The following is a 24,057-nucleotide window of genomic DNA, read 5'->3' on the forward strand; positions in this document are numbered from 1 at the left end:
AAAGCAGCTTTTATATGCTAAAAAAATTTTTTTAAAAGTCATTCAAAGGATTGAAGAGAAATATTTTAATGAGTAAACAGATAGTCTCAGCACAGAAATGAAAGTTAAATAAAAGCATGAAATGTAAAACCTACAACTAATAAAATACAATAACTGAAAAGAAAAATACTCTGTATTAACAGCATGTTGGAAAAAAGATCACAGGGGTAGGAGAGAGGAGAGCTGGTGAGCCTGAATACATAGTAACATAATTTTCCAATCTGAAGAATGGGAAAAAATTTTATTAAGAGACACCGAGATTGCTGGGATATCAACTGGCTTAATATACATGAAATAGGAGGCCAAGGAGAGGAAGAGAGAAAGCAGAAAAAAGTACTGGAAAGAGTATGGGCTTCGATAATGGGAAAACATTATTCATTGAGGTGCACACAGGATAAATACCAAGAAAACTACATCTATTAACTTTATAATCAACCTGTTGAAAATGAAAGACACTGGGAAAAAAAATCCTGAAAACAGCCAGAAGGAAAAAGCATGAATGATGACTGACTTACCATTATGAACAATGGAAGCCACAGATCAGTGGAATAACACTTCTAAAGTTCTAGAATAAAAACTGGCAACCTACATTTCTATATTCAGTGAAATGTGTACTTTAAAAAGCAAGGTGACTCCAAGTTTGGGCCCAGATGGAATCAGAGAAACTGGATTTACCCTCTAGCCTGAAAAATTAAAAAACAAGCAAAACGTATGAAATTTATGAAAGAACAGTTTTCAAGATACTGGACACTGGGCATTAAAATGGCTGTGATCATTGAAAGATGAACATCAAACGAAAAAAACCCTACAAGTGCTCCAGCTTTCTACCTAGATATTGTCTCCAACCTGGGCTGCAGGGAGGGAGAGCCCACTTGGAGTTCACAGACTCCTTGAGTTGAGGACACAAATCTTATAATGTAGCAAGGACAGAGGGGCTAAGGTTCATAGCACAGAGTAATTGAGAGGAGGAAGCTGTGTGAATAGAGAGTTCTGGAGATCTCTATAGGATCTCCACAGAGACTTAAGTTGAAAATGAACCAGTGCAGGCACATGAGAAAATGCTCAAGGTTGAGGAAAGAACCACCTGAAAGGTTTGGAGGAACAATTCTCAGAGCTCACTCAGAACCAGGAATAGTTCTTATCACCATTGGCTAGAGTAGAAAACATGCTGATTCATGGAACAAGAGGTTGGGTATTCAGAAGGGTTTTGCCTCAAGAGTGGCATAAAATTAGGTTTAATGCAAATGCCACTCTCAAGTTCCACCTAACAAAGGCAAGATCAGAAAGAACCAAACTCTTTCCCAGTAACTTCACAGCATCCCAAAACAAAGCATGAAGATATTTATAGGAATACAAAAGAATCCAAAAAGGTAAAACCTACAATGTCTTTAATCTGATTAAAAATCACCAGGCACATAAAGAAGCAAAGAAATAACACTCCATAAAGCATTAAAAAGATCAATTAAAATTAACCTGTAAGTTATGATGATAGAACCCATAAACAAGAACATTAAGACATATATTTCAACTGTATTCTCTATGATTTTTTTAAAATGTATTTTGAGGGAGGGCAGGGGTAGAGAGAGAGAGGGAGAGACAGAATCCCTGCACTGTTAGTGCAGAGCCTGATGCAGGGCTCAATCTCATGAACCGTGAGATCATGACCTGAGCTGAAACCAAGAGCCGGACACTTAACTAACTTGAGCCACCCAGGCACCCCTGTATTCTCTATGATTGATAAAGTTAAAGAAATATTGAGCAAATGGAGACATGGGAGATATTTTGAAATATCAAATGAAGCTTTTAGAGATGGAAACTCTAATGTCTGAAATGAAAAATACAATGAAAGAGACTAAAATCAGACTAGAAACTCCAGAAGAGTAGCGAACTTGGAAGACAGCAATAGAAACCACCCAAAATGAAACTCTGAGAAAAAGGACTGGGTAAAAATTAAAGGAGCATCAATGAACTTGGGAAAACATCAAATGGTCTAATATACATGCAATTGGGAGACTTTCAAGGCTAGAAAGGCAGGAGGGACAGAGAAAAAAAAAGGAAGTAATAATTGCTGAAAATGTTGCCAAATTTAGTAAAAACTGCGATCCCACAATTCCAAGACACTCAGTGAACACAAAGAACAAGAAGAAAACTACACAAAGGCCACGCCATAATCAGATGGTTTAACCAGTCAAGAGATCACCAGTTTGGCAGCTGCAATTAATCCAGTAGCAGTGGGTGATTCTAGTTTCTAGTCTCCCCCCTCCTACATTTTCAGAACCAACTTCACTACACCCCCTCAGAGATACGAGCATCAAGTGTCCAGAATCCTCTCCTCAAAGGTCTCTGTCCCAGCTCCTCATGGCATCTCTCCTCTGTGCTCCTGAGGCACCAGCACCAACGCCAGACGGTGCCTCCCCCAAGGCTCTGGATCCAAGATTTCTAGGTCTCTTCCCCCAGACTTCTAAATGCTAATAAACCGGGGCGCCTGGGTGGCGCAGTCGGTTAAGCGTCCGACTTCAGCCAGGTCACGATCTCGCGGTCCGTGAGTTCGAGCCCCGCGTCAGGCTCTGGGCTGATGGCTCAGAGCCTGGAGCCTGTTTCCGATTCTGTGTCTCCCTCTCTCTCTGCCCCTCCCCCATTCATGCTCTGTCTCTCTCTGTCCCCCAAAAAATAAATAAACGTTGAAAAAAAAAATTTAAATGCTAATAAACCCAAACCCTTCCTTTGCTCCCCCAGACCAAGGTGTGGAAGCTGTGTCCTGTTATTACTCAGTGTTGTCTTTTTGCCTATTTAACCAATTCTTTAAGTTAAATACCATTTAAACAAGAGAAGGATGAATGCATCTTGTTAGGTGAAAGTATGAACTTTTAAAAATTATTAGGTGGAATCTCAAATAAGTATAGAAGAGTAAGTATACAGGCCAAGTAGCCAGAACTGGAATGGATTGTTTATTGAGCTCTTTCAAATCTACCCCTTTTCTCATGTTTATGATTTGGGGCTTTGCCAGGTGTGTTCCCAACGGATTCTGCCCAAGGAGTGTGCTACAGGCAGACAAGAAGCTAGAGGGGGCAAGGCACTTGCTCCCTTCTGTTTTACTTCCTGATCATATTAACATCACCCTCATAATAGTTCTTTACTCTAGAAGTAGCAGTTGATCCCCAGCAGGTTCCAGTTACCGGTTTGTTTGTTTTCCCCCCACACTCCCGAGCGGCCTCACTGTGCCCTCAAGGAAATCTGAGTACCAGCTGGCTGGCGTGGTCTCCTGAGGTCTGCATCCCAGCTCTGTGGGTTTGCTTCACTGTTTTCTCAGCTGAAATTTTATCTGAATTCCTGAGGCAATGGCACCAGACAGGTTGTGCCTCAGTCTCAGAGGTTTGTGTACCAGCTGTGGGGTCTTTCCTCTAAACTTCTCAGGTACCACAGACCAAACTCCTCAGATGTCTGGATCCAAAGTCTGCAGTCCCTCTCCCTCAAAGATTCGAAATTCTGTTAAGCCCAGTTCTCCCCTTTGTTACCACAGCCCAGAAGGAGGTAACTGCTTCCTGTAATCACCACTGTGGTGCTATTTTCCATTGGAGTTTTATAGCATAAGGACATCCTTATAAATTACACCAGTTCTTGTAATATCACTTACGTCACAATACACTCAGGTTATCTCACCTTTCCTATCTATTTTCTCTTGTCTTATCGAGAGAAAATTTTCCACATTTTCAGAGATTTTCAATAAGGGCCAAGTTATAAATGTGTGCCTGTGCTTATGACATGGAAAAGATCTAGAGTCATGTTCATCATTCTCTTGGGGGGAAATTAGACCTGGGAAGCTGTTTCCTTATCTACAAAATAAAACTCAGAGAGTTATTGCAGAAACCTCAGGAAGCATTTCTGTGGAAGCACTTAGTAATCGTAAGTGCCGTGCACTTTTGTTTTTACTACTGTGACCAGTTCTGACTAGATGGTAGAAGGAAAAGATAATGAAACAAGAGAGGTGGAAAGAAGAGAAACCAGTGGATAAAGTATTCTAGAATGGTTTTTACCCACTCCGAAATATACTGGAAATCAATCAAAAACACAACAAATAAAAAAAGGGCGGTCTCTGTTCTTCCCATTCCATTCAACCCTGATCCACAGTCTACATACCAAAGACCCCATTTGTCAATGAGACAGAAGCCATTTATTAACATACAGCAAATACTGTTTATTGCAGACTTTCCAGCTGACTCATGTGAAAAAGGCACTATGAAAATTAATGAATCTAGATAATCTCTCTAAATGGATTTATGTTAAAATATACAACATTCTTACATAACATCTGTTTTATATATGTGAAATAATATAACATTTAATGACAAAAATTGTGTTTCCAAAAATAACATTTGTTGAAGGTTAAGTATCTTTCTTTTCTCTATCTAGAATCTTTCACAGGATTAAAATATGTGTAAATTAAGTGTTTCTTATTACCAGAAAAACTTGACACAGATAAACACATAAAATGGCCCCAATATCCATTTAACTACTTATATCAATATTCAGAACTGAGGCTTTCATTAGCAAAATACTGTGACGCACACCAATGTGGGCTACTTCCTGTGATACGTTCTGACGGCATATGACCTCTTTTCCACTTGTGCTTTCTCATATATAAGAACACAATATAGATAATAAGCAGAATATAAACTAAATCAAAACACAGGCTATACAAGGAGTTGTGATCAACAGAGCCATGATACATAAAATGTCTTGGGAATGTTCCATAGGTTTATATTTGCATGTCCAAGGCCTTGTTGTATTTTACAGTTCATTAAATGTTTTGATTTTTTTAAAAAACTGTTGGCATTAAGAACTTTAAATAAATCTAAATAATTCTATCATTGAGTATGTCAAAGAAGAGACCTAAGTAAGCAGAGGCTAGCCTACAGTAAGCTACACTCTGAATGACAGACACCAGAGTCATGGGCAAAACTGAAATCAACAGATTTTAAATCATGGGCAATATCTTTGTTTTGCTGTAAGAAATAAATTCACTGCTGTCAAAAAAAAAAAAATGCTGGCTTATCCACTGAGATGGGGATGAAATAATTAATCCAATAAAGGAAACCTGACCTTGGTAAAGTAGGCAAAATATTTCCCAAGGGCAGAACATCTATTAAAATTATTCAGTTTTAATAAAAATAATAGGCCAGGAAATAAGTCCTCTGATTTCTTATGTTTGCATTGTTTCTTTATGGTGATAAATTAAGTATTCCAAGGAATAAGGATCTGACATTCCCTTCATGGCTTCTTAAAACAAAGCACATTGGAATAATGCCAAACATTTCAATGGAGTTTAAAAACAAATTAGTGACTGCTCCCCTCATCAAAAGATTCCACTCCCGAATCACTAGCAGCAGCACTGATTTTTTCCTGTCGTCTTCGCATGATTTCTTGCAACTCGGAGCTGCCGCTGTTATCCTGAAAATTAAACATGGTCAGACAAGATGGTTACTGGTTTGTGCAAGCTGCAGGTCATGTAATGAAATGGTTCAGGGTAAAAGTCCTTTGTTTTTCCTCTAATATCTCTTGGGGAAAACTGAAGGCTGCCCTTCATGTAAGTGATGCTTCTGGACTTCACTAATCCATCACATGAATCATTTTCTCATTTATGGGAAGTCTTAAGGCAATTCATTCACTATGCCTTTTACTTGAACATGATAAAGATAAATCAATAATGTATGTGGAATGCCCCAGACTCCCTGGGAGAAAGAAAAATGTTTATACAATAAACATGATAAGATGGTGAATTATCAAAGAACCCTCTTAAGTCCAGCAAGATGTTCATCTGCCTTTAGGGGATTCTAAATTAGGCTCAGAGACCGGGCTCAGAATATGCCAAAGTTCCCTTCAGAATACACGAAGGTTCTGACCCTCTGATATCATGTCAGCTCTCCTCCTTGCCAAGCCCTACCTATGATCCCTGTGCATCCTCCTTATTCTGCTCTCATCAATGGAAGTTTCTGGCAACTCAGATGAGTAATGTAAAAGATGAACTAGATCCAAGAGAAGGGTGTAATGGGAAGGCAGTTGAGGAAGGTGAAGAACCTCAGGTAGTCAGTCCGCCTCAGCTCACATCCAGAGGAATGGAAGCCAGAGATCAAGAGATACTTTTGAGGACAAAGTATAGGCAGTCTGAAACCAAGGAATTTGGGAATTCTGGAACTTTCTATCCTACTCTTAAGAAGTAATTTTATATACTCTCAATAAAATTAAAATATATAATGGTAAAAAAACTGCCTCAGAAAAGATATAATTCTTATTCATATTCAATAGAAAGAAAGCCTAATACAGAACACCCCGGGGATTCATCTAATATGGAACTCCTAAGATCAGGACCATAGGAAACATTTCCAAGGAAATAAAATTTCTCCTAAGAGTGGTTACAGGGTTGCATGCATGAAGCTACTTCAGTCTGACTTATTTAACTGTTGAATTTAGATGATACACCTGCTAGAGAGAATTATGTATCAATTTTACACCAAAGCCAATATCCTTTCATTTGAGTCGAAGCATAATTTTGTGAAAGTTATTAAGAGCTGTGAGATGTAACAGTTTGAAACTACTACTCTTACACAGCCCATTTTAAGAAGAATAGGATATTGGAAGCTTAAGGATATTCAATCTAAAAAACATTCATTCTCTTCCTTTCATACACACAGCTAGGACTAAATAATTACTCTTCAGCACTATTTTCAGGGATCCCTACCTACTATTGTCCCTTTGATTATTTAGATATATAACAAGACCTAAGACACAAAGCCAGAGTTTTAAGACCTTAAAACCACTAACCTACTGGAATCCTCCAAACTCAATATTAAGAACAGGCCAAAGAGTTCTGGCCTCTTAAGGCATTTACTCACTTAGAAGTGAATGTCCATTATCGTGTCAAAATTTAAATTCCTACAGAAGTAGTTAATGCATATAAAATCAGCACATTGGGCTTTTCATTAACTGTTCAAAAGTATATGCTCCAAGCTTCATGTTACAGGAGCACTTATGATAAATTAATCTTCCTGCAAATGGTCATTGATGGTCTCCAAGGATAAATTGTAAAAGCTGAGTCAAATTTAATTCAGCTCTCTGTGAAAGGGAAAATAACCAATGTGGACATCAACAGCTGATTTCAGAGCTTTCAATTTGCAGACCACACTCCTGATTAATGCAGAAAAACACCACCTCAGGTTGACAAGTCCTACCTCTAGCGCAGCTTTTTGTACAGTGATTTGGCTAAAGACTCTGGACCCTTCAGGGCAGACTGTCTTCAGTTCATCTTTATTGAGAGAGAAAAGCTGTGCACCGTTTAATACTCCAAGACTATTGACAGTCCTGAAAAACACAGAAGAAAGAAAAAGAAGTGCAGCATTAAAAATATTATCTAGGTAAAACATGGGGCGCCTGGGTGGCTCAGTCGGCTGAGTGTCCAACTTTGGCTCGAGTCACGATCTCGTGGCTTGTGAGTTTGAGCCCCGCATTGGGCTCCGTGCAACAGCTCAGAGCCTGCTTCGGATTCTGTGTCTCCTCTCTCTGCCCCTCCCATGCTCATGCTCTGTCTCTCAATAATAAATAAATGTTAAAAAAAATTTTTTTTTAATTATATAGCTAAAACAAAAGAAAAAAATTTCTGGTCCTGCTATAACCTCTCTTTTCCAAGTGTTCCATACAATGAAACTCTTATAAAATGGTACTTTGGTACTTATTACGGCACTAACACGGGACTCTCGTGATGATGACCTTGAGGCTATATAAGATGATTATGAAGTATCAAAAAGGAACTGATTGTGTTTAGTACCATTATTGTTGAGCACCAATTCCTTGAAATACGGTGCTTCATAGGGGGAACAGATAATGTTGTAGTAACCGGTCAACAGACTAACCAGTGTATCTCATTCACTCATGTTGGGTATGTGAGTTTATAATATTAAAGTTCCCTTAAATATGTATTACTGAAATAGTTCATTGTATCAAATACACATTTATTATTTTCAAATTTTTAGACTATAAATAGAATCTTTACCATGGGTTTACCAAGGGAAAAGCTCTATTACGTTATAATCTACGATAGGTAACTTATTTTTTTATTTGGCTGAGAATCTACATTTTGCAGTCGATAAAAAGATATGTCCTCCATGGTCTGGGGAGTCTAGCTAAGACCTTTGTCCTCCCCTGTGTAACCTGATGTGAGGGAAAGGAAGCTACCACCTCAAAGCTACTGACAGTTTACTTAAGGGACCGATGGTAAGCAGACACCATCACCTACAAAATAGAGCACCACCAAATTGTAGTTATTATTATAGTATAGAGTTTTAGCTGTAAATATCTATAGCTATTTCCTGAGCATGGAACATGTGCAGTCTGGGCTCCCCAAAGTTTTAAAGAGTCATTTGTGGCGTCTTAGCGACCAAACTGAAAAGAAGGCAGATTTTACACAAAGAAGTGTAAAGTATTCCCAGAGACACTTACACAGGGCTGAACCCCTTTGACTGTAACCACGTCTTCACGTCTTCTGGTGTGGAGTCATAAGTGATATTGACAACTGGCACGTTCTGCCGTGGCACGTGGAACCTCTTCTGCGCGGCACTCCGACCAATGGTGAGTCTGTGGATGAGCTCGTCCTGCACTTCCTCCATCTGAGATTTCCTTCCTAGACACCAACACAGAGTAGGTTATTTCTGAAAACCCCTAACATGCGTCACTCTCTCTAGAACCCAGTGCCAAAAATCCTTTGACCCCAACTGGATTTATAATCTAGCATTCCCACCATCTTCCCTTTCATCCTCACCCAGTACAAATCTCATGATCAATTACTGAAATCACTCCTTGGCTCTTCTCCTCTCTCTTCATTGTACTCATTTGGCAAAACCCCACCCCCCTTGTTAAATCTTACTTTCTGCTTATTCTGTGCCTGCACCTGCACACTGCATATAACACAACAATGCTGAATGATCTCATGTTAAATTCATGAATATGAACCTCAACCATGCTGTTAATGTTTCCTGACAATCGCACTGCATTTCCTTAGGCCCCTGGTCTCAAGTGGGGGAAATTTTGACCCCAGAGACATCTGGCAATGACTGGAGACACTTGTGGATGGCACAATGAGAGGGGAGGAGGAGAAACAATGCAACTATCATGTAGTAGGTAGAGGCCTGGGATGCACAAAACATTCTACAGTGTCCTTGTCAGTCTCCTACAACAGAGAATTATCCAGTCCTGTGTCAACAAGGTTGAGAATCTGCCCTAGACCAAGTAAGACAAGTGCCCTAGACCACTGTTAGACAAGTATTTAGTATCTTCTTTCTCTGCAAACTTCCGACACTCATTTCCCAATTCTCACCCTGAACTGATGACTTCACTTTCCTAATGTCAAATAAAATAAGTTATAAGAGAACCTCCATAAGTTCCCCTAGTGGTTCACCTACCAGCACTTTCCTCGTGCACTCTTCCTTCCTTCCTTCCTCCCTCCCTTCCTTCCTCCCGCCCCCTGCCTTCCTCCCTTCCTTTCCTTCCTCCCTCCCTCCCTCTCTTCCTTTCTCTCTTTCTCCCTCCCTCCCTATTACATTATGGATGAACTGTTTCCATGCTCCTAAGGAAGGGCCACCCCTCTATGTGTGCACTAGACCCCATGTCCTCTGCCTATTTATTTATTTTTAATGTTATATGTATATTTGAGAGAGAGAGAGAGAGAGAGAGAGAGAGAGAGAGAACAGGAGCAGGGGAGGGGCAGAGAGAGATGGAGACACAGAATCCAAAGCAAGGCTCAATCTGTCAACACAGAGCCCAATGCAGGGCTTGAACTCACGAACTGTGAGATCATGACCTGAGCTTGAGCTGAAGTCACAAGCTTAACCAATTGAGCCACCCAGGCGCCTCTCCTCTGCCTATTTAATTTCTCCTCTACTTACCCTAGGTTCTCCATTTTCCTCTTTTATTGGATCATTTCATCAGCATACAAATACTATCATTTTGTGATTATTCCTCTTGCCTTTAAATAAACCCTTTCTTGACCCCATGTGCCTCCTAGCTATTGCCCATTTCTCTGCTCCCCTTTTCACAAATTCCATGAAAAGCTGTGTGTACTAGCTGACTCCTATTCTTGTTCTCCAATTTTCTCTTGAACTCACTATTAAAAAATAAGACTTCTGGCCCCATCCCTCCACTACATTTTGCTAAACTCCTACAGTCAATTCCCAGTCACTGTCTCACGTAACCTACCAGCGACATATGAAGAAGGTGCTCGCTCCTTAAAATGCCTTCTTCCTGTGGCCTCCAGGACACCACACTCACCTGATTTTCCTCCTGTCTCGCTGGCCTCTCCTTCTCAGTATCCTTTTCTGATTCTTCTCATCTCCCCAGTAAGCAATGTTGAGGCACAATGCTTGGACCTTTCCTCTGCCTGCCCTCACTCCATCAACGAGCCGTGTGCCCTTTAAAAGCTGATGACTACCAAAATTACTTCTCCAGTCAGAACTCTGAAGCCATATATGCCAGCCATCTTCTTGATATATTCGTTTGGGTATCTATTAGGTAGCTCAAATATAACATGTCCAAATCTGAAAGGCTTCTCTTCTTCCTGAAGCTTGCTTTTATGCTACACTTCTCAGCTCAGTTCACGGGAATTCTATTTTTTCAGTTCCTCTGGCAAAATGCCACAGAGTCATGCTCGACTCCCCTTTGTCTTCTATTACATTCAATCCATCATCAAATTCTGTTAGTCCTATCGTCAAAATGTACGAAAAATCCAACCACTTTGCTCCATTTTTTTCTGTGACCAGCTTGGTCTGAGCCACGGGCCTATGTATGGCCTTCCTTCTATTCTCTACCATGGCACCCTGTGCTCCTTCATTCGGTTTTCAATACAACAGTTAAAATGGCCTTTTTAAAATATAAGTCAGATATTGCAAGTCTTCTGCTCCAAACCTTTCCAAGTAATACAAATTACTCCCAGTGAAAGGCCTCAGAGAACCACCTCCTGAGGTAACTCCACTGTCCCCTGGAGCCCTCTGCTCTCACTCACGCTGGGTTCCTTGACCCTCTTGAAATTTAAGGGCCTCTGCCTGGAATGCTTTTCCCCCAGAATCCACTCAGTTTATTCTTTCCCCTCCTTTAGATTTCTCCTATTTAAAATTGCAACCCCCTTCCCAACAACACTTCCCATCCACATGGCTTTATTATTCTCCAAAACCACTTACCCCCTTCTAATATTCCTCATCAACTCAATCACTTAGGTAGCCATCTCTTGTTGTCAAAATACATGCCTGAAGAGAAAAGGGATGTTTGCCTGCAAGAGCTGGAGCAGTTAAATATTCAGCAAATGCTCACTGAGTAAATGAATGACTGAGGCATTCTGCTGACTTTTTCACTAAGTGAGACTTTGAAAGGCATCATATACAAACTCCTAAATTAATAGCTAAGAGAACGGAGGTCAAAAGAGGAGAGACGATGCGTCAAGATCACACTGTTGTTAATTAGCAGAATTTAGTTAGGACTGGATTTCCTGACTTTCAGCTCACGGTTGCTTTATGATCAAAGTCATTGAATCTACCTTTGATTAGGTTACATGTTATCCCTCTCCCCCACCCATTTTATGCTTATGGGAAATATGTGTATATGCACATATGTTTATGAGAAAAATGGGGAAGAAATGAAGGTATAGGAAAGGGAATAATGTATTTGTGTATTTTAAAACATTACAGATTATATTATATATATTACATATATAATAGACATATTAAATATATATGTACATACACATATATATAGATACATTATTTGTATGTTACCTTCAAGGATTAAATACAAAAACTGATACAGTAATCCAGTTAACTGATTACCTTGGCAACAGGCAATGACCTGGCCTCTAAAGGAGCTTTTTGTGACCACTGTTCTATGATCTTTTTTGTCTTTTTTCTCTTCCTTTTCTCTTCTTTTTTTTCACCCCCAGGGAGAATGTTTCAGAAAGTGTTCAAGTCCTTGAGAAGTAAATGACAATATGAAATAACCAAAAAGTGTTATTTCAGTCGAATTTTTTAATGCCTTAGGCATTCTGGGAACCTTCTGAAGAAGGCAAAAGACAGAAAGAGGAGAAATGAAGGGAGAGAGGGAGAAAGAAGAGGGGGCTAGGGAGGGTGAGAGGGAATATTACTGACTTATCATTTAAGTAATACACTACATGCGTTTCACCAGATAACTCTTTTAACTCACTGCATCATACTGCCACACAGAATATGAGTACATCTCAAAGAAATCAGAGAGAAAAAGCGTCACCACACTAAAAGACTTGTTTTCTTATCTACTAACTTAGCCACTGCATGAACATGTCTGGTCCACAGCATAACCTTCCATGGAGCACAAAAACTTCTGCTGTGCTCCTGACTTTCGGTTTCCATTTGCAATGTTCTAGCACACAATAACAAACCAGACTAACTTTACACCTCGTTCTGAAATAACACTTCTGATTACAAAAGATTAAATCCAAATAAAAGGACTAACATTTCAAAGGAAGTGGAAGAAATGCAAAATAACTAAAGCATTGGTTTCTTCAAAAGTGGTAAGAGGAGAACCTTTTTAAATCCTGCGATAAACCAATTTGAATAGCTTCTATGACACATGGCTCCCAACAGCCAGTTTGAATAGGCAACCATAGTTACCTTTGGCAAAAGAAGTGTCATTCTGTCTCACTCCTGCTACCTGCCAAATTTTAAAAACAGGCATGCTAGGGGCGCCTGGGTGGCGCAGTCGGTTAAGCGTCCGACTTCAGCCAGGTCACGATCTCGCGGTCCGTGAGTTCGAGCCCCGCGTCAGGCTCTGGGCTGATGGCTCGGAGCCTGGAGCCTGTTTCCGATTCTGTGTCTCCCTCTCTCTCTGCCCCTCCCCCGTTCATGCTCTGTCTCTCTCTGTCCCAAAAAAAATAAATAAACGTTGAAAAAAATATTTAAAAACAGGCATGCTGGGGCTCAGTTGGTTAAGCGGCTGACTTCGGCTCAGGTCATGATCTTGCGGTCCGTGAGTTCGAGCCCTGCGTCGGGCTCTGTGCTGACAGCTCAGAGCCTGGGGCCTGCTTCTGATTCTGTGTCTCCCTCTCTCTCTGACCCTCCCCTGTTCATGCTCTGTCTCAAAAATAAAATAAACGTTTAAAAAAAATTTTATAAAAACAGGCATGCTAACTTTTTTCCTTGTTTATGGCTTTTTGAGTTGAGTATTCACTTTCCAGTTCCTTCCATTTTAATCACAAGGCTAAGCAGTAAGCAGAGAATGTAGGAAAGCATAAAAGGTTTAGTTTGAGAGAAACCTGGCTATCGACAAATACACATTTTGGTACGTCTGTCTGGATCTAAAAGACTTTTGAGAAGCCCCAACATTGATTCAGAAAAACCGTTCTCCAAAAGCGTGCTCAGGAGAAAGCTTTCACGAAAATAATTCGTTTAGAAAAAGAAATACATTTATTTAATATGAAACTATGCTTCTGAGTGAGATATCTTTAAAGAGAACTTTGTGTAAATACATGGAAAGTTTTATTATTGTAAAGAAAAACATACAAATGTTAATTTGGGAAGAAAGGTTTATACTTTATATGCCAATGTCACCCTTTTACTTATGAAAAACAGATTTGAAAGTGATGAGTCACAATTATCAGGAGAGTTGTCTATCTTGAAAATATTCAAACTATGCCTCTTTCCCATTAGGTTATTCTTAGTTTCTTAGACTAGGACAAAGAACAAACTGTCCCAACCCACAGACTGTTCCAAATGGGGGCTAGATGCCTATGGAGTCTGACCTAGGCCTAGAAAGACTAACTACAGTCCACAGTGTCAAAGATCACTATGCTGACGTAGCAAAGAAGGGACGGGTTATAAACTTGTGGTAAAAATGAAAAAACAATGTTCATTTCTAGGAGAAAAATTTTCCTTAGGGAAACCAATAAACATATTTATAGAACTTTCTCATCTCAAAACTACGTCTTTAAGTGTCTTTGAAAAAAAGTAAAAGCATCTTTTAAAAGAACACACAAACATTCAAAAAACTTCAGCAGCATATTATGCTTATATACACTGACATGTTCTCGTACACACACACAGTTTTTGCAGCACAGTTCACCATTTCTCTGAAACGTCACTTTTCTGTTCGTCTTTTGGTAAGGTCGGGATATAGATAAGAAGGTGACGGATCAACTTTACTTTGGGAAAGAAAGTAATGTATAAAAGTAGGCTAATGCTTATGGCATTTAGCCAGGATTTCTAGAACTAAACAGTAACATACATGTCTTCTTTTAAATTTTTAAAAAAAAATTTATCAAGAATGACCACAACTGAATAGATGTGGCTCTGATTTACTGAAATAAGCAAAATGTAGGGTGAAAATTGGAGTGAAGGATCCAGTCATTTGACTTTGAATCTAATCATCGAATCTCAGCTTTGAAGTTAACAGTTCAATACTTGTATCTGGATGGCAGAGGTGAGATTTGACAAATCTGGGAGTCATTCCTTCTCTAACAATATGGGCAGTACTGAAAGAAATGGAAATGGACTGATCATTTGCAGTAAAAGTATGTTTACATGGAGAGAAGAACCCAGAACTGAGCCCTAGGAGAGGCCACAATGAAAGAACGACAGACATCCTTTATACATATGCACACACAGGTGCATGTGCACACACACAGATACTCTTTATATACTTTTATCATATTGAGGAAATATCTTCCCGGCTCTAGTGTTCCAGGAATTTTTACATGTCAAATATAGGTAAGGCAAAGTAATTTTACAATACTTATACAAACATAATAAGAAGATTAAATAATGAGAAAAATTACCTTAGAAGTACCTTCAATTCTCAAATTATCTATACTGCTGTTTAATGGCACTAATGAGGATAATCCAAGGTTTGCCATAGTGTCTTTTCTTTTAGTTTTTTTTTTTTTTTTTTTCAACGTTTATTTATTTTTTTTGGGACAGAGAGAGACAGAGCATGAACGGGGGAGGGGCAGAGAGAGAGGGAGACACAGAATCGGAAACAGGCTCCAGGCTCCGAGCCATCAGCCCAGAGCCTGACGCGGGGCTCGAACTCACGGACCGCGAGATCGTGACCTGGCTGAAGTCGGACGCTTAACCGACTGCGCCACCCAGGCGCCCCTCTTTTAGTTTTTAAAACCTGGTTTTCACAGAAACATTCATGTGAAAAATCAAACTTAAATTTATGAAAATATGAAGTTGAAGTCTAAATCAAATGAAATCTGAATTGGAGGGCAAATTTGAAGCTGGAATTGGCAGGTTGACTCTCTCAAGCAAGTGTGAGTGTGTATGTGTCGCAAATATGAGGAAGAAGAGCCGGGACACCATGATCATGACACTGAGGATGACAGCAGCGAGCACTGGCTGACTGCTTACTGTGTGTCATATTGGTCACAGTCAAACAGAGTTTTTCAACCTCGGCATCCATGACATTTTGGACCAGATAATTCTGTTGTAGGGAGACTGATCTTTTCATTGTAGGATGTTGCTAAACATCCTTGGCTTCTACCTATTAGATGCCAGTAGCCTCTACCCCACTGTGATGAAAACATGTCTCCAGACAATACCAAATGTTCCCTCGTGGGGGGTGGGTATATAACCATCTCTGGGTGAGAATGACCGATCTAAATGCTTTAAATGTATTACCTCATTAAATTCTCACAATTATCCTATGAAGCAGACGCCATTATTCTCCCCCACTTTTCAGATACTCAAGTATAGAGAAGATTATTAAATTCTTGAAGGTCACATGGCCATAAGTGGTGTTTCACTGTACAAACTCGAGTATGTCTGGCACCAGAGTCTGCATTCGACCACCACAATATAGTGGAATATGCATAGACATGTATACAATAGAGAGTAGAGAGAACTTCATGCTTCTTAGAACTACCTGAAGGACAAGAAACTAGATGAAAAGTCTTTGCAATCTGTGAAGTACCATGCAAGTATAAAGGACCACTATTTATATTGGATAATGTTTAATACCAGTAGAACTAATAATAAACAATATTTTATTACTTAGCAGTGCTTTTAATTCACAGAAGAAACTGTATATTTTTGCCCCCCTGGCAAACTTACGATCGACCGGAAGTTGTTTGTGTTTCTGGTTATCTCGCACAATACTACCACCACTGTCACTGGAGCTGCTGTTCTGACGGGTTACATTTGCTGGGACCTTTGGCACAGAAACAGGTGCTGGAGTAGAAGGAGGAAGGGGTACAGGAACAGGAGCAGGTGTTGGAGGAGGTGATGGAGCAGAGGGAGTATCCGTTGGTCTTGGACCATATTCCATCCTTTGTTTCTATAAAAAGACAAATAATTAATTAGAAATTGCAGAAATATAAAACCTAGGCTAGGAAAACAATTTATACTTTAACAGGACATTGTTGGCTATTTATTTGTAAACTTACCTGCAAATCCATAGCAAATTTGTGTGTGTGTATACACACACACACACACACACACACACACACACACCTCCAATCCTATATGGTAGAATGATCATTAAAAATCATCTTTTAAATATTCTACATATTTTTTCAAATTCAAAATGTAAGTTAAAAAGTCAAAAAGATATACTAGTAGGAAACAGTAGTATTAATGATAGTAATAAACGTCAAAAAAATAAAATTTGAACTTGGAATCACACAACACCAGGGTAGGTCAAAAGATTTCTGATTATTTTACAAATTCCATCAATATTAACCTCTAATTGCATTGGAAGTTTAAATATCAGTAACATAAAGCAACATTTAATCCTCAGTTTAAAAGTATGCTAGATTAAATAATATTTAATTCTGCTGCTTCCCATGTAGTTTGTTAAGAAAAAGGGTAATATCTCAGTAGATAAAATATCTCAGGACTATGTTTTCCAATAAATAATTTTAAAATGCTGTTAATTTTTTTTTTTAATTTTTTTTTTCAACGTTTATTTATTTTTGGGACAGAGAGAGACAGAGCATGAACGGGGGAGGGGCAGAGAGAGAGGGAGACACAGAATCGGAAACAGGCTCCAGGCTCTGAGCCATCAGCCCAGAGCCTGACGCGGGGCTCGAACTCACGGACCGCGAGATCGTGACCTGGCTGAAGTCGGACGCTTAACCGACTGCGCCACCCAGGCGCCCCTGAAATGCTGTTAATTTTTTCAAGCCTTAACACTTTCTGCTGTCATTTAAATGTTAGCTTATTAAAATCAGAAATTTTCCTTGTTAAACAGGAACGCTGTGGGGTAAGTGGTGGGAGGGTAATGGTATGGTCTTTAAATGTTTATGACTGCAACTCGAAAACATATATTAAAAACAGTCCATGTGGGGATTTGTATTAAAAAAGGTGAATGTGTTAATATACACATAACAGTGGTGCCTGGATGGCTCAGTCAGTTAAGGGTCCTACTTCAGCTCAGGTCATGATCTCACAGTTCGTGGGTTCAAGCCCCGCGTTGGGCTCTGTGCCGACAGCTCAGAGCCTGGAGCCTGCTTCTGATTCTGTGTCTCCCTCTCTCTCTCTACCCCTCCCCTGCTCATACTCTGTCCCTCTCTCTCTTTCAAAAATAAATAAACATTAACAATTTTCAATAAAATAAAATAAAATACACAATAACTTTCAGTAAGTTTTAAATCATGATTGTTAGGCTATTAGAAAACTTTATTTATGTATATTCCCTATTAAACTACACAGGAGAATTAAAACTTTAAACAAAATAATCTTAACTAATAGATAACTGCAATATAACAAGTTCCAAATTCTCAAAAGGCAGTATTTGGGTGCTTTTTGTTTTTTGTGTTTTTTGGTAAGATCAAAGATACAGAACAATGACTTATCATTTAGGTAAAGTTTAGATACTGCAGTGGCATGATTTTAATTATGCTACTATTCAAGATTAGCAGAAAAAAATGCAAAAACGTAGGCCTTTTGGTAATCTGGTCCTTTGGTTAGAACAGTATGTACTTTTAATTCCTAAATTGGCCCAAATATAAGGTGGTATTGATTTTAAAAGAAGGCTCCCCAATTTCCACAGAGATGAAAAACATAAAAATACACAACACACACCGTTTTTAAGTTAAATCATTACTCAAAAAATTTTTTTAAAAAAGCAAAAACAAAAAAACCACACTATCATCACAGTTGCCTTCACAGCAAATGAGTCACACCTGTGGAAACCGGTGTGGGAAGAAACCCGGTTCTTCTCTGCTATTTCTTTAAAAGCTACCACTTACCAGCCAGTGGGGTGAAGAAGGTGGGAAGGGTATCAGGCAGAAATGAACGCAGAACCGAAAGAAGGGTTTGCAATGCTGCCAGCTATTGGGATATACAGAGCGGGGAGAAAGAAGGGAAGAGGGAAGGAAGGAATAGAGGGCAAGATCCATAAGAGCGTGCCACGAAGTTAGATGGGACAGAAGTTAGATCAGAAAGACAGGCTGCTGATGCCCCCGGCACTGGAGGCCTAAAAACGTTCCTGATATATTCAATAATAGAGTTCATATTATTATTATTATTATTATTCCCCATAAAATAATATTCCTATATTTGGGCCAATAAGACATTTAAAAGCAACGAAAATACAGCAAATATCACCAAAATGTTATACTTAGCACACACCAAAGTCATCTGATTAATGTAGATGCAATGTTCCTTTGACAAGAATAGCCTTTGCATGTAATTTCATAAAGGGTCAGTGAATTCTCATGTTAGGATCTCAAAAGTGTCAGTTTAAATTGTTATTTTTAAAGCTTAAACAAGCAAACAAAAAATCCTATCAGCCCTGCATTCCATGATATGATTCATACTTTCTGCTTTCATAAAAATAAGAGCAGCTAGTGTTCTGCTATCCATCAAATAATACTGTGAAAAATGGGATATGCTGTGTGTTACTGTCACAGTCAAGTCTGAAGACAGGCTCACCAAAACTCGTGCCTCACCTCATTTCCATCATTGCTGCATAATGCAACTTTATTAGTACCAGCTGACAGAATAATAGGCTTAAAATACATGTAGTTGATTAAACAGAAACTGTATGAAAACTTGTCATGAATTTACTTGCATATTTCCCCCTTTTCCTGATCCTTTCTTCCTGCCTCGTGTCTCCAACCCACGGAATGAAAAGGGGGAGAAGTGTCTCTTCAGACCATCAGGACCTGCTCTGAAACAGCAACCAGGGCAGCGTTTCTGTGGAAGTCGACTCCTCACTCTTGGTGCAGAGGAAACAGAGCATCAGTACTGACTCTTGAAATCACTTCCCTGTGTCCCTCCCAATCTTCTTTACTCTCCTTTACCCACCACGCAGTTACTGCTCTTCCCTTCATTATTTCTGTCTCTGGGAGGCAGATCCAAATTGATGGCTCCTCAACTTCCAGGAAGTCTTGGAGAGTTGAACCACACCCTGCACCTTCTTCTCCTGAAGCTCTAAATCCTGCCTCCAAAAACTCTTGACCAAACTCTTCCTGGTTTGCCCACAACTCTCCCAGTGTTAGCACTGGAAGTCCCAAGTCCCTAACAACCCTCACTTGTGAGCAAACCGGCATGACTGGTCACCTTGAGGTGGACCAACTTCTCTATAGTGACTGTCACCCTCCTATCTCCCACAAATATATTTAAAGTTCTGTTTAAAACAAAATCTGTCTTCTCTTTCTCTGAAAGGAGTCAGAATGACTAGAGCCCATGGCAAATTTACTTTCTTATTGATAATTAAGTCAGAATGAGTCACTTTAGCCACTAAAGTTGAAATTCTCCAGGATTAAGGACAGTTATTTACAGATAAGCTCCTGATTCATGTAAGAGACTGCTTCAAGGGGAAGTTATGCAAGTAAGCCCAACCAAGCCATTGAAACTGAACTGTTCTTAAAATTTTAACCTACACATTTTTCCTCTAAATTTGGTCTCTTTGGAACTCTGCAGTGGAAAAAAAAAAAAAAAAAAGGCACAGCTGGAACATTTGGAGGGTGTTAAGTCCAGAAAATGAATCCAAAAAATGATATTAAAAAGAAGTGCCATGAGGGAACAAATGTGGGTTACCTCTGACAGCTCGCCAAGTAATTGCTATTAGGAAAATGGAGCAAACCACATTAAATGAGAAATTAACACAGGAGATGGAACTAAAATAGTATCAGTTACAATTCACATCAAATATCAGAACACGTGAGCAAATTATTTTTTGACAGTAAAATTACCTGCCTACAAATCAACTTATATAATTAATTTCCATCATTCTTATCTAACAATGGAAAACTAATTATATAGAATCATGCTACAGTATAAACCGTATAGAGTATTTCAGTACCTATTTGTATATTATTGTGTTTTTAAAATATTAAGATAGGTTCATCTTATTCTTATAGTTTATAAAGAATACAATTAGAGTGCACTATATATAAGGTTAATTTCTCTTTAAAAGCTTACTTTACAAAAGGAAATACATATCATGGTGTGTTTTAGGGAGCTTTAGGTTTAAACTTGTAAGCAGTCTCAACAAAATTTTGTAATTCTGCACATGCATGTTGGGCAGTCATTACTATATATAAATAGTAACCATATATAAGTCACCTAGATCCATAAGATATATAGATACATATGAGAGAGAGACAGAGAAAGGGAGATGACTTTTCAAATTATTGCAAGAAATACTGGGGGAAATGTCAACACATAAGGCAGAATAAAAAATAAACATCCTTTTCTAAAAACCATGCCTCTAATTAGTAAATAGAATGTTCTGAGACTAATTTTGAAAACACATTTTAAAGAACTGGGTACTATCAGGAAGTAAGTCTACTGGAACGAATACAAAAACATCTTTAGTAAAATGGTCACTGTCCAGCAGTATCTGAATATCTGGACTGAGCTTGAAAAACAGAGCATTCATAACATGGGGTGAAATTAGTGGTGTTCGTGGTTTAAAAGTCACAGGAAATATTTCCTTTCCTATTTTAGGGCTATTTAAACATGCATTGAGAAAAATACCATAAATTTGTATCTAGATGGGATTGTGGAGATTGTTGACCCCTTCCACTTCACAGCTGAGCAAACTGGGCACAGAAAAATAAAATGCTTTCTTGAAGTTCACACAGCTAGTTAGTGACAGATTGGGGCTTTTTGCGTACTATCACCATATCTCTTGCTAGGAAACAGAGAAGACAGGAAATTTTCTGTTTAATTCACAGGACTGTAACGACCAGGTATTCATAATTATTGGCACCTTGGTAGACTAAGAATATCTACAATAATAATAAGTACGTAGAATTAATAGTAAGTGGAAGACCCATTTAGTCAAGCCTTTGAGTACACCAGAGATAACAGGAGGGTGGGGTTAGTTTCTGCCCTCATACAGCATGAGAATCCATATGGGCAAAAAGGTAATTCTAGTAGATGAACAGTCCTAGTGCCAGAGGTCTGGGAATCAAATCAAAAGAGGTATCAGGAAACTTTATGTGGCAAGTAGATTATATGGGGAGAAAGCACCCTGGATGTCGATCTGTCGCCCAGCTAAAATACAACGAAGTACTGGAATGCTCTACAACAAAATTTTTATGAAAAGGTATATCATTTTTCTTCATTTCTCCATAGTCTCTCATAAGCATCTACTTCCTTTTCCCTGTGGTTTCAGTTAATCTTTTCTTGATGTTCCATATCTTTTATAAATTCTGCATTACTTCCCTCCCTTTTATTGTCAAAACTTTGTGGAACCCATGGGGGAAACACAATAGGTGGGAATGGCTGTCTTTACAGAGCTGTTAAAAATCACTCCAAATGTGAGGATATTAAATAGCCTAGACTCTCAGGGACATTGGTGGCAACTCAACACCTATTTACTTCTGCTGCCAGGTACTAGCATCCCTGCTATCAGAAAAGAATCTCCAACTGAAAGTGTCTGAACAACAGCAAGTACTGCTCTTGTGCCTTTCACCGGGGGACTGCCATCATTCTTGACAGGAAACACAAGGGTATGAAACAATAAGAGTCACAACTGTGTGCACTGTTAAAACATTTGACGACTTGTAGACGCCACATGGAACAGTTTACATCTAATTCCCTAGTCTCACCGTTCACAAAATGTCTACTTTCTAAGTAAATTATGTAATTTGGATTACCTTCCTCAAGGATGAAAAAAAAAATGGAAGAACTGATGAAATCTAAGGAATTGGTAGATAAGGCGAAAATTCCACTCTGAGGATGGTGATTATCAGATTAACTTTTATCGCAATACCATGCATGGTAAAGTTATTCTGAGAAAATGTCTCTTAAGCATTCATAAAGTGAAAACTGTATGTATGTACAAAATGAGAAAACAATCTTTTCTAAGCATGATTCCATTATTGATTGAGTGCATCAGACCATGGGCTCTGAATCCAGAGTCCTGGGTCCCAATCCCAGCTTCACACAGCTGTTAATTGTGCATAACTTACTTTTCCAAACCTTAGTTTCCTCATATATGAAATGTGCCTACTTCATAAGGTTGTTGCGGGAATTAAATGAATCAGTATTGTGACGTCCTTAAACAATGCCTGCACTCGGCATAAACACTGACTACTGGCCATTATCTACTCGGAGGGTAATACCATTGCTATCAGTGCATGTGAAGGAAGCTTAAGCAATTAATCATTAGGTATCATTCAGCAGTCCAGTACAGGGATCTAAAATGTTTTTGCTAGAAGTAGTTTCTTGGGTGCCTGGGTGGCTCAGTCGGTTGAGTGTCTGGCTTCAGCTCAGGTCATGATCTTGTGGTTCATGAGTTCAGGCCCTGTGTCGGGCTCTGTGCTGACAGCTCGGAGCCTGAAGCCTGCTTTGGATTCTGTGTCTCCTTCTCTCTCTCTCTCTCAAAAATAAATAAACAGTAAAAAAAAAAGAACTTTCTTTAAATTCCTTCAAAATTTTGATCTCAATGGATAGAAGATACCAGGGGGGAAAGAATGTCACCAATTTCTTTTTCTTTTTTAATTTTTTTAAATGTTTATTCATTTTTGAGAGAGAGAGAGGGAGAAAGAGAGACAGAGCACTAGTGGGGGAGGGGCAGAAAGAGAAGGAGACACAGAATCTGAAGCAGGCTACAGGCTCTGAGCTGTCAGCACAGAGCCCGATGTGGGGCTCGAACTCATGAACCGTGAGATCATGACCTGAGCCGAAGTCGGTCGCTTAACTGACTGAGCCACCCAGGCACCCTTATCATCCTTTTCTGAGGAGAGAGAGGGTCACTGGTAATGCTTCAAGAACAAAGGAGCAAAGCCGTGGCAGATGGCTTGGTGATTCCGATTCCAGACAGCAGGCTTTTATGGAGGACCTGCTCAGTGCTAGGCTTTCTGTCTTCCTTTTCATCAAATGCAAGATCCTGGCACTCAATAAATATTTGGGAGGTGAATAAGGAGATGAATAAGACACAGAGTTGCTCTTGATTTGTTTGTAATCTGGTGGAGGTCTGTTAGGCTAGAGGGTTAGGATCACTGGAATTTACATAAATATGTGGTATCTTTATTGTCATTTCAAAATAAGCCACACAGTTTTTCTTTAGGTATATTAGACCAAGGATGCTTTTGTCTTTTCCATCTTATTCTACCTAGTCACTGTGTGTGTGTGTGTGTGTGTGTGTGTTATAGATGCTTTGAGAAAAGGAATTCTTTTAGAGTAGGATTTATGCCAGATAGCAGATTGTCAAGACTGCTTATTAAAATTTTACAAGATTTTGGTGGTTTTGTTGGGCTAAGCCCAAAGTTTTCAGGAGCTGTTAAAAAATAAACTCTTTTTAATACCTTTTAAAAGCAGAGCTCTTAACCTAAACACACACACACACACACACACACACACACACACACACACACACTCACACACAGCTTCTATAGCGTTTCCACATATATCACTGTATTCAGAGCTGCATCCAGAAATTTTTAGAAGACAGTCAGATAGTGTTGAAAAGTTTAAAAGGAACCAGCCCAAACAGGCAATTCCCACACATTTCTATTTACATAAAGTAGCAAAACAAACTCCTGAAGCTTGTGAGCAC

At 39.2% G+C, this 24,057-nt stretch overlaps 1 protein-coding gene across 3 annotated transcripts in view; it reads right to left on the bottom strand.

The window, feature by feature from the left end:
- Nucleotides 1-4,213: 4,213 nt before the first annotated feature.
- EPS8 (epidermal growth factor receptor pathway substrate 8) overlaps nt 4,214-24,057 on the bottom strand; it is a 106,905-nt gene continuing 87,061 nt past the window's right edge. For all 3 annotated transcript variants that reach the window (XM_030321820.1, XM_030321819.1, XM_030321821.1), the window contains 4 exons: nt 16,152-16,374; nt 8,530-8,710; nt 7,266-7,395; nt 4,214-5,487 (listed from right to left, as the gene is read on the bottom strand). In XM_030321820.1, coding sequence (XP_030177680.1) covers nt 5,374-5,487; nt 7,266-7,395; nt 8,530-8,710; nt 16,152-16,374 — 648 coding nt within the window. In that variant the 3' untranslated portion in view covers nt 4,214-5,373. The remainder of the gene's footprint in view (nt 5,488-7,265; nt 7,396-8,529; nt 8,711-16,151; nt 16,375-24,057) is intronic.

Source organism: Lynx canadensis, chromosome B4 (genome assembly GCF_007474595.2).
Source record: "Lynx canadensis isolate LIC74 chromosome B4, mLynCan4.pri.v2, whole genome shotgun sequence".
Lineage (NCBI taxonomy): Eukaryota > Metazoa > Chordata > Mammalia > Carnivora > Felidae > Lynx > Lynx canadensis.